The sequence below is a fragment of the Scleropages formosus genome, chromosome 17 (genome assembly GCF_900964775.1).
Source record: "Scleropages formosus chromosome 17, fSclFor1.1, whole genome shotgun sequence".
Taxonomy (NCBI): domain Eukaryota; kingdom Metazoa; phylum Chordata; class Actinopteri; order Osteoglossiformes; family Osteoglossidae; genus Scleropages; species Scleropages formosus.
Window position 1 is genome coordinate 15,942,030 of NC_041822.1, and position 13,842 is coordinate 15,955,871.

The 13,842-nt window shown below is 43.1% G+C and overlaps 1 protein-coding gene across 1 annotated transcript in view; it reads right to left on the bottom strand.

Annotated features, from left to right (window-relative positions):
- Positions 1-13,842, bottom strand: part of setbp1 (SET binding protein 1) — a 71,527-nt gene that overhangs the window by 13,707 nt on the left and 43,978 nt on the right. The window contains exon 3 of the mRNA XM_018759224.2: positions 397-3,844. Coding sequence (XP_018614740.2) covers positions 397-3,844 — 3,448 coding nt within the window. The remainder of the gene's footprint in view (positions 1-396; positions 3,845-13,842) is intronic.

The window sequence follows — 13,842 nt, forward strand, 5'->3', positions numbered from 1 at the left end:
AAAATAGGAGGAAAGAAAATATGTGAATTATAGTTGCCTCCATCTCTACGTAACATAGCTCCTGCCAGATGTACCAGATTAAAAAAGGAGCAAAGTGAACGTACGTTTACACTCTTCAATTTTGTACTCAGGACTGTGTGCAAAAAAATACTAACTCTACAAACCCATATACAAACACTGCACACATGAATTTCTTGAGAAATGTAAATCTCACTTTGAGATCAACCACGGTGAATAAGTTTGATAAGATTTACGTCAAGGTTTGTGCCAGAGAGTATAGTTGACAACATGCTTTAAGACACTTGCAAGTCCTTTCTTACTTTAACAAAAATGAGCAGAACAGTTTTACTATAGCATATTACGGTATTTAATGTGCCCATTAAGCAATACACTTACCTGTAGATAAAGGACTTGGACAATGGACCATTTTCTGCATTTTGTCCATCCCAGTGTTTCTGAATGGCACCATGTTCTGCTCCCTAAACATCTCAAAGTTGTCCAGGTTCCGCTTCCTTCCTCGAATGCCATTTTCTTCCTCCAAAGCAGAGGTTGTTGTCCCAAAAAGTTCAGATGAGAGGCCTTGTCGTGTCCGCGTGCTTTCGCCATGCTGGTGAGCATAGGCGTGGAAGTCACCTGCTCGCTCCCTCTCACGGCTGCGCTTACTTTGCTGAGAGTCCGACAGAGAGAGGGTGGACAGTGTGTCTACTTCAAAGATGTTCCTGGAGGTCCTGGGCAGGCTTTGTGTGCTTTGTGGGCTCCTCTGCTTGTCTTTCAACTTGGACAAGGAGGGCTCTTTGTCAGAGATGTCCAGCCTCTCACTCAAAAGGCTAAGAAAGCCAGGGTTTTTGGCTCCGCTGAAGAGTCCACCCAGACCCTCCCTCTGGGAGCCAGAAAGAAGGTCCTCCTTGTACTTGTGCTTGTGCTTGTGTTTGTGTTTATGGAGGCGAACATTCGACAAGTTGCCACTTCCACCTTTGAGTGCTACTAATGTGGACTGGCTGTTGTCCATCCCAGTAGAGGCCATCTGTTGGGATCCGTGTTTAGTTTTGTGTTTAGCTGAGGCCGTCAACTTAACATGTGCACCGGAATGGAACTGGGGGGGAGGCGGGACTGCTGGCCTTATGAAAGGAGAAGCTGCTGTCCCAAGAGTATGGGACAGGTAAAAAGGGGATTGATACTGACTGTAATAACCTACGTTCATCATATTGGTGGCAATAGGCATCGACGAATAAGGCATTGTGTAGGGTGCATAGTAATTGCTGCTGGGAATTGGGTAGCCAAACCCTTGGATGAAAGGCATCTTCGTCATTGGCTCGATGGCTTTAGCCGGCCTACCACGTCTTCTCTTTGACTTCATTTCAGAATTCCTGCGAAGGTAGTGCAGAGGGTCATATGGAAAGTATGGCATTGGATAGTAGTGGTCAAAGTTGATCCGGAAGATGCTTGGATACAAATTCTCAGGGTAAAAGTTGTATGTGCGATGTGAGATTCTAAAGACCTGGAATTTCCCAATTAACTCATCAAGGTCAGCAAGGAACTGAAGGTCATCTCTTCTTTGAAGGCTCTTGCGCTTTCTGCGATGCTTTTGTTTTTTCATGTTATCCTGGGCAAGGAAATTCTCAACAGCTACCGTTGTAACATGCTTCGGGCAGTGCCCCCTCATGGCTTTGCTGGTAGCTTCTAGTGCAGCAGCTTCTGATGCCTCAAAACTACAGAGGTCAAAAGAGTACCTTCTGCGAGATGCAGGGCCTTTCTCAGCCTGGTCTGATGTGCTGTTGTTGTCAGTGCCAATCCCACTGTCGCTTGGGATCGTCTCTTCACTGTGTGACTCACTGACTGGGGAAAGAGTGACCTCCTTCAGGGAAGCCACCTCAGAGAGATGAGAAGGCGAATTGGCCATTAGCTGAGGGGGTGAGAGTTTCCAGCTACTGCTACCAAGCAAGGCTTTGTGAGCTTTTGTGGGCAAAGCACTGATAGGTTGCAAATTTGGCATGGTCTTCAAGTCCTGCATGCTGGCATCAGTGGTGGTAGGGCACAGTATCCCACCAGCTCCAGCAACATGGGCAGAGAGCGTTTGCATGGCCCTGGGAGAAGGCATCCCGGCTGTGGTTGGTGAACTAGAAGGCACTACTAGGTTCTCAAACTGGCTAGAAACAGGCACAGGGTGCTTATCACTGGCTTTGTGCTCATCTTGCTGGACCTTCATAACAGCTCTGGGTTTCCTACCCCTCTTTTTTCCGATGTAAATAGTCCCTCGTTTGCTGACATTGATCTGTTTGCCCAAACTAGCCTCTATTGTTGATGCCACAGTAGAAACAACGTTTGACATTGGGTTCTTTGACTTCAGAGCACGGCTGCTGCTGGCAGGACATGACAAAATTTTATTCAAGATGTTTTGCATTTTCACCAGTTTCTTTTTATTCTGAACAGACTTTTTGTCAAAAGTGCCAGCATAACTTACCCTCTTATTGAGCTTTATCTGATTACCAAGGGGTGCATTCATAGTAGTCACTGGCATTAGATTTGCCAAATTGCGCTTCTTCCTCCTCTGTTTCAAAATGCCAGGTGATTCGCGGGTGAGAGGACTTACAGGACTGGTAGAAGTCCCTTCATGAATAGTTTCTACTGTGAGCAAAGGCTGCTTTTTTGGTCGCCCACGCTTCTTTTTAACAGGCGTGATTACTGTCAAGCTGTCTGTATTAGCATAAAGTGGGCTAGATGGCGTAATTGGATATGCAGAAGGTGGTTCTGGGACACTTGGTACTGGACTATTGTCCTTTTGCGGAATACAGCTTTTGGATTTCTGATAAAAACCCCTTTCCTTAGCTTTCATTGGTTTCATGTCATCTGCCTTCTTTGAGTTCATCACTGATCTTGACCTGCACAGAGCACTTTTTCTGAGTCTCTTCTGACACGTTTCTGCAAGCTCGGATGAAGCTATGGAAGCCAGCCCTGCCATGTTAGGCAGGCTCTCCACCAACAGCTTTGCTGACCTGGACTCAAGCTTGTTTGAGGCCTTTAGCTCTGAAAAACCCCTGCAAGTATTTTCAGGACTTTCAGATATTCGAGGTTCCCCTGTCATGTCATCCAACTGTAGCTGATCTTTTGGTGATCGCCGGTACTGCCGCTTTTTACCAGGAGGCATTTTGGACTCATCTATCTGTGGAGAAATGGATTCTGACAGCACCTCACTCTCTGTAGAAATCTTTCCAGCATTCTCAACCTCTCTGTTTGGTGGTTCAACTATTTTGTCATGCATTTGCTTCTCTTTTGGTTCATGTATTTGCTTGTCTTTTGAAATAGCTTGACTTTTAAATTCAGGGTCATTTTCTCCCTTTTTACTCCACTGTACATCTGAATTGTGGCTAACAGAACACCTCATAGTCTCTTTGCGTCCATACTTCCTCTTGATATTACCGAAAACTTGATCAGCCACCTCCTGCAAACCTCTTTCTTTGCTTAAAGATGGCAGTATCATCAAACTGTTATCTGGTTGTGGTGATAGAGATGTATTCATTGCAGAAGGTGGCTGCATTAATGAACTGTTCATCTGACTAGTTAATGCAGAAGCAAACTGACTTGTGGATGAGGTCTCTGTAACCTTTTTGAGCTGTGGTTTAGCAGTGGAGCTTGCCAAATCTGGGTGAGAGATCTTGTTAATTCCGAGTTCTCTTTTAGAATCAGAATCTGGTAGGATTCCGTGGGATGAAGACCCCCCTGCTGGTGGCTTAGACCAATCCAGTTGATGTTTAAAAGAACTTTTTAGCAGGTGCTTTGGTTTCATTGTTTCTCCCAGCAAGTCTACAAGATCACCTTCATTTTGTCCAAGAGACTTCTCATTTACCTGTGGAAAAGAAAGAAAAAAATTACTTGTTTCATATCAAATCTTTTTTAGCCCTTTGTTGTTTATACTTTAAAACTGAGATACAAGTTAAGTTTTTCAAGTTTTATTGTCATAGGTACAAGTACTGTGTACAAGTATCATGAAATTCTTCTTGAATGCTTCTCCACACACTATGAACAAAAACAATAGAAATACTGCACAAAACAATAACAATGACAATGATTAATGCTAATAAACAATCAATAATAGCAGCAATAATAATACAAGTATAAAATGCTACAGTATAGTCAATTGTTTCAAACAGTGATAATTCTAGAAATGAAAAAAATATTGCTAATATGGAATAGTTGGGATAGCAAAATGTGAAACTGTAGTGATCATTAATACACTCAAAACCAATTGACTCTGCACATTGTTAGCTAGAACAGCAGGTGCCAACCACTGTTAATGAACTAGGCATTCATCTTCAATTCAGCATGCAAAAAAAGTCTTGTGACAACATCTAAATGCTCAGTATTCATGTTTATAAACAGGCAAAAAAGAAAACTCAACCTACCCAAGTAAAGGTTTAGATATACACACTGTATAAGTTCCAAACTTTATGCCAGCATGTTTAATTACAGGGAACACTCTGTCCACCGCGATACAGCACAAGCGACAAGTTTAGTCTGAGTGAAAGATTAGCACCTGACACAAACACACATTCTGCAAAGCCATCCTGTTTTCAAAGCATGAGTTTACGGGTTGTACTGTCGCCTAACCGCAATTTCTTTTTTTTCAGCACGGGTCAACTTCCATTTTGCCACTCTGCAGCGGAGACTAATGCATGAAAGTCATTTTGAATTGCTCACTTCTCCTGTGTGGTTACAGCTGAGCTTAGTAGCAGGCACCTTATCAAGTTGTTGGCTCCCACAGCCCTATGAAACATAATGCACATAGGAAAGGAGTTACACAACCCAATGCTTTATTTGCTTTCTACCACATCCTCACATTTTGGTTCAAAGTCCCAGTAAGAATAATTTTTGAAGCTGAAAACTTGTTTGCTGATTTTGTCAACTGAAACGCTATAATTATGTGGACAAAAATGAACCAATAATCATAACCAACCAAGTCACTGGCAATACTTTCAGCAACCAGGTTAATAAATAAATAACTGAGGAAACAACATTTTTTGACCACGAACAAGGTGGGAAAACAGATTAAGCAACTTTACTTAAGGACAGGTAATGCAGAGACGACCTGGTCCACCTGGATAGACAGGGTCTTGACCCAGTAACCACAGAATGAAACAAACTACTGAGTAGAGGACTAAAACTATACACCCACAGTTATGAAACAAATGCAATCACAAAAATGTGCATCCCTTCCAAAGCTACCTTGAACCTCAGTAGAATGTAAACACTTCCCAATGAACCTGATTGCTGATCCTCGGTACCTTCTCCGATCTTATTACTCTCTTCTCACATGGGTTGTATAATTCATGAAGCTCCATCCCGAGCATGATGTAGAAGACAAGTGTAAAAGGACATGCTTCTTTATTTAAAAAAAAATTAATTAATTAAAAAAGCTGCAGAATCAAAAGTGGTTCAGGTAAGTATACAGGATGTTTGTTAGAAGCACATGTGCAATGCGTGTAGGGGGGTTCTCCTCATACATAATTCTCTGCAACATCTTTCAATCAGAGGCTTTTAATTAAATATAGAAAGAGCACCAAGGAGAGCTGTGCAATCAGGAGATCTCTCCCTCCACTGGGCTTGCTCTTCCTCCCTTTCCCCATCTGCAAGCAACTGCATCACCTTTCAGGTTCCTAATCCTGTAATCCTTTGTGGAATTTTTTGGGCTCCCTCCTGCCCAAACGATAATCTCAACCCTTGTGCATTGAGATGTCAAGCTGCTCTATAATTCAGGTAAATGGAATTATGATCTTTTCCTGTCTCCAACAACCAGCGTCGCTGCTATTTTGGTTAAGCATTTTTGTCAAAAACAAAAGGCCATTAAAAAAAAATCAATTAAAAAAATATGGAAAAAAACATGAGTTTAATACATGCACGTAAAAGACTTCATACAATATAGTTAAACACTAAACAATATTCAAACTACTAGGCTGGACATCTTGGCTGATGATGTTCATTAGCAAATATTCCACAGTCATAGTACTACAATAAAAATCTAAATAATTCACTGCCAACCCCAACCCCCCCAATGCGAGCACCCACACACCCACACTCATCCTCACCCATAACAAAGGCCAGCTATCTTCCAAAAACAGAACTTTGCTTTGGCACCGCCTTCAAGCAGCTGGCTGCAAAGGCCACGAAATCCTGGTGGGCTAAAACTGACTCAAAGCCTTGATTCAGCAAGGAGAGTTGCCCTCCCCGTGACGGATAAATAAGCAGAAAAAGGCAGATCACTGAGACATTTCTTGATAGGACAAACAGCTACAGCAACACTGACTTCCTCCATTATTTTTTACCCATTTTTTTCTTTTGCCCAGCATTACGAGAAGCAGCACCAGTTATATCAGCCCGCCCCATGTGTGTGTGGTAACCAAGGGTTACCATGAGTCACAGGTGCCAAAAATAGCCAGGGGTACACTCCAGCGCTGCCTGCCTCTGGGACGACATGTGATATCCAATCAGAAGAACCCGCTTCTGGGCGAAGCTTTTCACATACTTTTACACTGGGACACAGCTGACAAATTAATCTTGGACATGGTGCTGGTCTCACTTGACCTCAAACTTTGTTAATCCGACTCATTGCTTCATGCAGATCCGTGATTAAGAAATGTCAGAACGCCATTACATAAAACTGGCAATTCCACAAGACTCTCAAATGTGACCATGGCGACCTTCTGGACAAGAGTTTAATTCTGCCCACTATTTACATTACTCTTTTATGTCATGGTTTCTGCGATGTTTAACAGAGAGTTCCCACTACCCCTGTCTACCAATGGCTCAGTGGTTCCTTCTCAGATAAAAGAGCAAGCGCACCATCAGGATATCTCACCCTGATCTCTAATGTGATCCTTCCGATGGATTAGAGGAAACAAGGATGCAACGCAGTTCCAAAAACACTGTAATCGACCCTGACGCTCAGCCTCACAACCAGGAAGCCGCTTGCACCTGTGTTGCTCGTTGCACACCCTAGGCTCTCCACACAACTGCTTTCCTTTGCACATCCAAAGAGGGGAGGTGCTAGTTACGCTAGCAACAAGGGTCAAGCCTTGAGTTTGAACCTCGAGGTCAGGGATGCTTCCAGTGGTCCTTCCATGGAGGAGGTGGTTCAGCTTGCGGCCTGACCACTGGGACTTCTCAGCGTAACCACAGTACAAATTGGTCAAATTACAGCGTTTGTAAGCTGTTCTCTGGTAACAGCTTAAGGGATCCTGCGGGCGAACAGGACCTCGGACTCGCCTCACGGCCCCCCGCATCAGCTGTGGCCTGGAGTCATGCGACACCCCAGCGAAGACAACAGAAGGCCCGATCAGGTGTCCTTCCACCCGATATGAAACAGCTGTCTCCAGTTACCCAGGACACCTCTTTATCCATGTTCGGAAACACAAGTAAAACAGAAGAAGGATCACATAAAAGACTTTCCATCTTTAAAAATGGAAAATAAATCTAAGTAAAATACAAGAGCATATTAAATACGAAGGAATAAAGTGTCCACAAAGCTGAATAAGGACAATTTAAGAAAAGAGGGCTCAACTAAGAAAGAAAATTTCTCTTGGCAAAGGAGACAAAAAAAAGAACAGTACATTTTAAACAAAACAAAAATACTGTGCTGGAAATTCACTATGCAGTGAACATCTTTAACTATATCTCACCCTACTGTGCACTTTATCTGGAACAATCGGTCGTCCCAAACTCAAACTTGGTACGATAAGTATATGGAATTTGTCTGAAGCAATCAAGTCCTTGTTTACAAGACTGTGCTCTAAGTTCTAATCTTTTCATCTTCCGTTCACAAAGGCGGCTGTGATGCACCAGCCCAGGATGTACAGGACTGGGTATGACTGGTTTGTGTTGAAACCCTCTAGTTCCTGGTAGAGTGCTCAGCGCCGTGGACCTGTCCTGATTAGCATAACTTCACCATGGTTTCTGCTGCGAGAAGGTAACGCAGTGAAGACAGAGATACCTGCAGGTCATGTTGTCCAGCCCCAGGTCAGATTTAACTCTCATCAAGCAATTCAATATGTAGGATCAGGGGCTATTTAGGCTGCCATGCCCTCCCAGCTTGAGGTCTGGAAGCAGCCATGCATTACATACTTGTACGTGCATGGCTGGCACAACCAGAGTTTAATTATTAACTCTGCATGACTTCTGCAAGCAGCAGACGGCGCGGTGGCCGAGAAACCCGACATGTGACAAAAAGGTTGCAAGTTCAAGTCCCGCCAGGAGGGGAAGTTCTGTTGTTGTACCACAGAGAAAAGACTTTAGATCTAGCCACATATATAGCTGTACTAAAGAATAAAACTGAGGTGACAAATATTCTATCTTGGATACCATCTGCAAGACGGTAATGTATATCTCTATCTCTCAGTGATACTCCACTAAATTAATGAATATGACCTGAAGTGCAACTTGGAAAAAATGTATGGAGTCTTTGAATTTTCTTTGTTTTAGTCCCATATATTTATGTAATCCATAAGGTATAAACACAGGAAAGGCTAGCCCAATAACCTACTCATGCCTTCCTTATTAGGCTTGCTTTCACGGATTTTGTGATAGTTGGTGTGTAAAATGGGGCATTCAGAGAAAGTTACCCCCCAGCAGTGACTGCTTCAATGACTCAAAGACAAGATCCCTTGTTCTCTTCAGGGAAACATGGACACTGTCCAGAAAAAAAGACAATCATAAGCCATCAGCGTTTATCTGTGTATCTGCCTATCTGCCGCTGTGTCGATAGCTTTGTCATTGCCATGAGAAGCTAGGCTTTTCTGCATTTCAATGATCACACACATATTAACTCCATTACTTGAGCTGTTCTCATTCAAATGCTTTTTTTCTTAATTATATTTAATTTAGTTTTCCCAAAAGCCAACCAATTCTCCCGCTGTCTGACTTGTAGAGAGGGTCAAACAGGAATTAAACTCATTACTATCTGAAATTCATATTTTTGGCACATTATCACCCATCATTACAGCAAATTGTTAAGAGTTGCTTTTTGGCATGTTGCTCTGATTAATCATTTATTAGAGGGACCCTTTAGTCTCTGTAACCATTCTATCCCTTTAAACTAGATGGTTAATGATTTTGCCCCAAAAACAAGAGTTTTACAGCAAAAATTGCCAGCTGTGAGTTGCCTGTACACCATGCATCTGTAGAGTGCAGGAGGACAAGGAAGACTAATACATAACATCCTTAATTTAATCCGCTTTCTGAACACATGTGGCGTTTCCTTTCATGCTTTACTGGCTTGACTGATGCATTTATTTAAAATTACCTTGTACATTCATGCACCTATAACAGCTGGATTTTGATATGAAAGCGACTGCTTTTCGGTACCTTCAGGCTACAACCCATCCTGGGACACAAAACGGCCTGTAACTGGTGATCAAAAATGCTGTTTTCCAACTGTTAGGGCCCCCCCCCGCTGAAAAAAAAGCTCAGGGTGAGAGGGTGTGCAGATAACATTATACACCGTACCTCACTGTCCACAGGACCCTGGAGAAAAACAAAATGGAGTGTCTCGGTACGGAACAAGCAGGCTGCAGCGGTGCGTGTGCGGATAATGAAACATCTGCGTTCGCTCACCCCAGCATTAGGTGCAATAGGAAATGGAAATGCTTGCATCAGGAGCCCTGCTGTTTTGGCCGGCCGAGCAGGGAAAAGTGTGACCGCTGCTATCGGAAGGGGACGCCACCCTGTCCTCCGCATCATCTCACCCCTGCGCTTGACCGCCCGTCCAAGACAAGGGGTGGGGAGAGGCAGAATGCACACCCGCATTTGTACACCAACACAGACTCTGCACTTGGACAGACCAATTCTCATAACCGAAAATGGTAATAATATGGAAACACAGCAGTGTGTTTGGCTGCGAGGGGAAGAGAGAGGTTTCTTTTTTGGTGTGGGGGGGTGTGCTAAATCTCAGGGACATGTTCCAGATTAGTGTTTGGGAGGAACTACAGTTTTTGATGCTTGTCACGTCCTCTGCCTACAAAACAGCCCTGAATCCATTGGAAGAGGGGAGGGAGGGGAGGGGGGGGAAAAAAAAAAAAAAAAAAAAAAAAAAACATTTCACATAGCAAATATCAATCTGACTGCAGAGTCTCCGGTTCTGCTGCAGTTGTTTTCTTGGCACAGGTTCAGCTTTTTGTCTGCCTCTCAGCTCCCCTGCCACCTTCCCCCCACAAAGCTTTCTTTCTCCACAGGCAACAGCACTAAAACTTACCAAAAACACAGGGAGAGATGGAAGGGAGAGGGTAAAATAAATAAAAAAATAAATAAATAAATAAAAGAAAGAAAGAAATCAACCCACTACCTGAGGAAAATGACGGTAGAATACATGTTGTTTGTCACTCATCTGCATGAAATTACGTTTTTTTTTAAAAATAAAAATAAAAAAAAAAAAAAAAAAAAAAACTACCACCCTAATCTATTTTGCCTTGATGTCCCCCCCCAAAAAAAAAAAAAAAAAAACCTCAGTTTCCTTCATTGACACGGCCATAGTCAAATCCACACCACTGTTTCCAAAGCCTTGAATTTAGGTACAAAAGCCAATAAATGCAAATCCATAAGCATGCTTTAGAATTAGCTTTATGGGTTAACAAAAGGCCTCTGTGGTGGCAAAAGGAGCAAATTAAGGCTTTCCGCTAAATGAACAAAGGAATAAACAAACAAATAAGCCTCGTTAGTGGCATGCCATCTTTTCCAATAGGCACAGAGCTCCCTCGAAAGCCACTGAAAGACAAATCTGGGGAGAAGAAGAGAGACGAGAACAAGGAAAACAACACTTGGTGACTGTTGCAGATGAGGGCTGGGACTCGGCAACACTGTGAAGTTAATGTCTGCAGAGCACTGACTGTTAATCCCCCATCTGGCAACCCGCGGTTCTGGCATCACGCTCGTCTCCTGTCACCGAAAAAGTGTAGACTTCGAGCCTCACAGCGCCAGAGAATGTGGAAATTAACCATAAAGTTTGGCAAGGCATATCAAGGAATTCCTGGATAAGGACTGCGTGCCAGCCAAACAAATAATGACAAAGACAAAGGGCGTCAGTCTTTAAAAAATGCAAACTGCTAAAGAAGAAAGAGTAACACAAGCACAGAGCAGAATAATGAACATGCTCTTCATCTGTGCTTTTAAAGTCCCACTTACGTAGCAGACGTCAATATGAGCCGCCACTGTGTGCCGGGAGTTCAGCTGGAGGCAGAAGCCATCACTCAAAGCCAATTGCCCCGACTAACTTGACCCCAGTTCCTCAGGAAATGTAAACCTTCGTAGATTTCAAGACTTCAAGGGCAAATGTCCCTGGCATGAGTAACCTCTTGGGGTGGCAGGATGCCCCCATCGTTCCATATCCATACAAGAACATTTTTACTTCCATCTTACCCCAGGAATCATCTGCTTGGAATGTCAGCCAAGAACTGGACCAGAACTGGAAGACTTACCTCCAACTCTAATTAAAGTAGACAAACACAAGAGTTCACCGCAATAACAAGGGAACAGGACTCGCACAGTCCATTAATTTGGACCAAAATATTAGGAATCACATTTAGTCCAAATGTTGGCTAACCTTAGTGACCTATGCTGGTTGCATGTTGAAATTTTAAAAGCTAGATTTCCCAGCATCGCAGTATTGATCAGCGCATGGACTGAGTCACTTTTGACTAAGTTTGTGAGAGTGAACCAAGCAATCTTCGCGTTATTAACTTATTAGTATACATAAATGGGATCCTCGACTTTCTCCTCACAAATAACTTGACACGGCATGCATTACTGCTCACAAAATAGTCTCCTTAACCAAGTGCCTTAGGTAAACAGAAAGTCTATATATGGCTGCATTTTACACAGGGCCTCAGATGTGGCACATTTTCTCACATATTCTATATTTCTATTTTAAGCAGCTGCAATGAAACTGTATTAAAATGATAATCAAAGCTGATCCAGGTCAATGGAGCTTTATTGCAACTTAATTATTTCGTCCGGAGTCGTACTGAAATTAGCATGCTTCCCAGTTGGGACAACGGCAGTGGATACAATTAATTGTTTCTGCTGCGGTGTCAAGAAAGAAAGGGGAATCAGTCTCCTACCCTTGAGGTAACAGACGGGAAATGTGTCTATATTAAATTGCATCTGCCTCCCCACAGAGGAGATTTCCATCTCTTTGGGAACGGTGCCATTCCTGAGCTGCACCAAGACAGTTGACAGGACCTTTTCTTTGACTGATATGCAGAGATTGCAGCTGTTACCCACCGGCGACACTTTCCACAATGACCTTCTGATCCAACTCGGACACGTCTCTGCTTTGCAATAGCGCAAACACGCCTCCTCGCATTACGCAACACACAACATAAGAGAAAATGGCTTCACAAACAAGCCGGAATGGAGACCTTTGATCCTGGAACGAGAACAGGCTGCCATAATCATCATTTGAGATACTGCCGTCACCTAGACATGAAACCTTTCAAGTAAAAAGAAAAAGAAAAAAAAAAAAAAATCCAATCATTCCCCTTTGCTAAAGCTTTCAGACACTTTTTGTGCAACATTCATGCCTGAACCATTACTTTAGCAATAATTCAAATTGGCATAGCAGGCACTGCTGTGCCTCACTGTTTTGGGCTGGAGGTCCAGACATGGGTTAGAATCCAGCTCAGTCTTTGTAAAGTTAGCGTTCCCTCCCGTGTTTGTGTTGACTTCCTCCCACAGTCCAAAGACATGTGTTTCAAATAAAACTGTGACTCTAAACTGCCTGTAGCATCTGCCAATATGAGCGAATCTGTGTTAAATTACTGTCATGTGCAAATAATTTCAGGTATTTTAATATACCTATAGTATAATGCAGTACATACAGCACAGTAAGCTGCGTTGGACAAAGGTATCGACTAAATGCTAGTTCTCAAACTCTCACTGTATGTTGCTTTGGATTAATGCATGGGCTAAATACAGTAAATAATAATAATAATAGTGGCAACATTCAGCTACTGCAACTGTAGGTAGTTTAGTACATCAATGGCAAAGAATATCTAGCAACGTGAGCTGCCTTAGATGATGATGTCTGCTAAATACTAGCTAGTAATAACTATATCACATTTGAGAGAAGTATCTGTGAAACAAAAAATGTAAATGTACCAAGGAAGCAAGAAAGAAATGACTAGCAAAGTCTATACGTCTGTATATATACTGTATTTATATGTATACACACAAACACATCCAAATTTAATCATGTAGTGGACGCTTTTCCCAAAAGCGACTTACCATGTTAAGCTACCTTCAATTATTTACCCATTTATACAGCTGGATAATCCTACTGGAGCAATTTAGGCTAAGTACCTTACTCAAAGGTACTACAACCGGAGGCGAGGACTGAACCTGCAACCTTTGGGTTCAAGGCCAGCAGCCCTAACCAGTACGTTACCAGCTGTCACCTACGCAAATGTGACACACACACACACACACACACACACACACACACAGTATATATCACATTTCTAGAGAATATATCTATGTAGAAAATAAAAATTGAAAAAACTGTGATTCTATAGCGCTACTTAGAAGGTCGAGGCAAAAGTTCACGTTGTGGCTCATTTTTACGTGGACTGCACTGCAATGCAGAGCTCATGTGCAGAATCACATAGATGATGCGAGAGACGTGGAGGGAATGCGTGCAGCCAGGCATCGCAGCCATTGCCCACAACGGGGCTCTCCCTTGAGCAGGCCCCCCTCCTCACGCCCACCCCCACAAGGACAGAGGGCCAGTTTCAAGGAGACTGATGAACAGTGGAGTTCTACCCCCTCTGCCGGCAACCCCGGCAGCTCAGCTACCCCCCTTCGCCC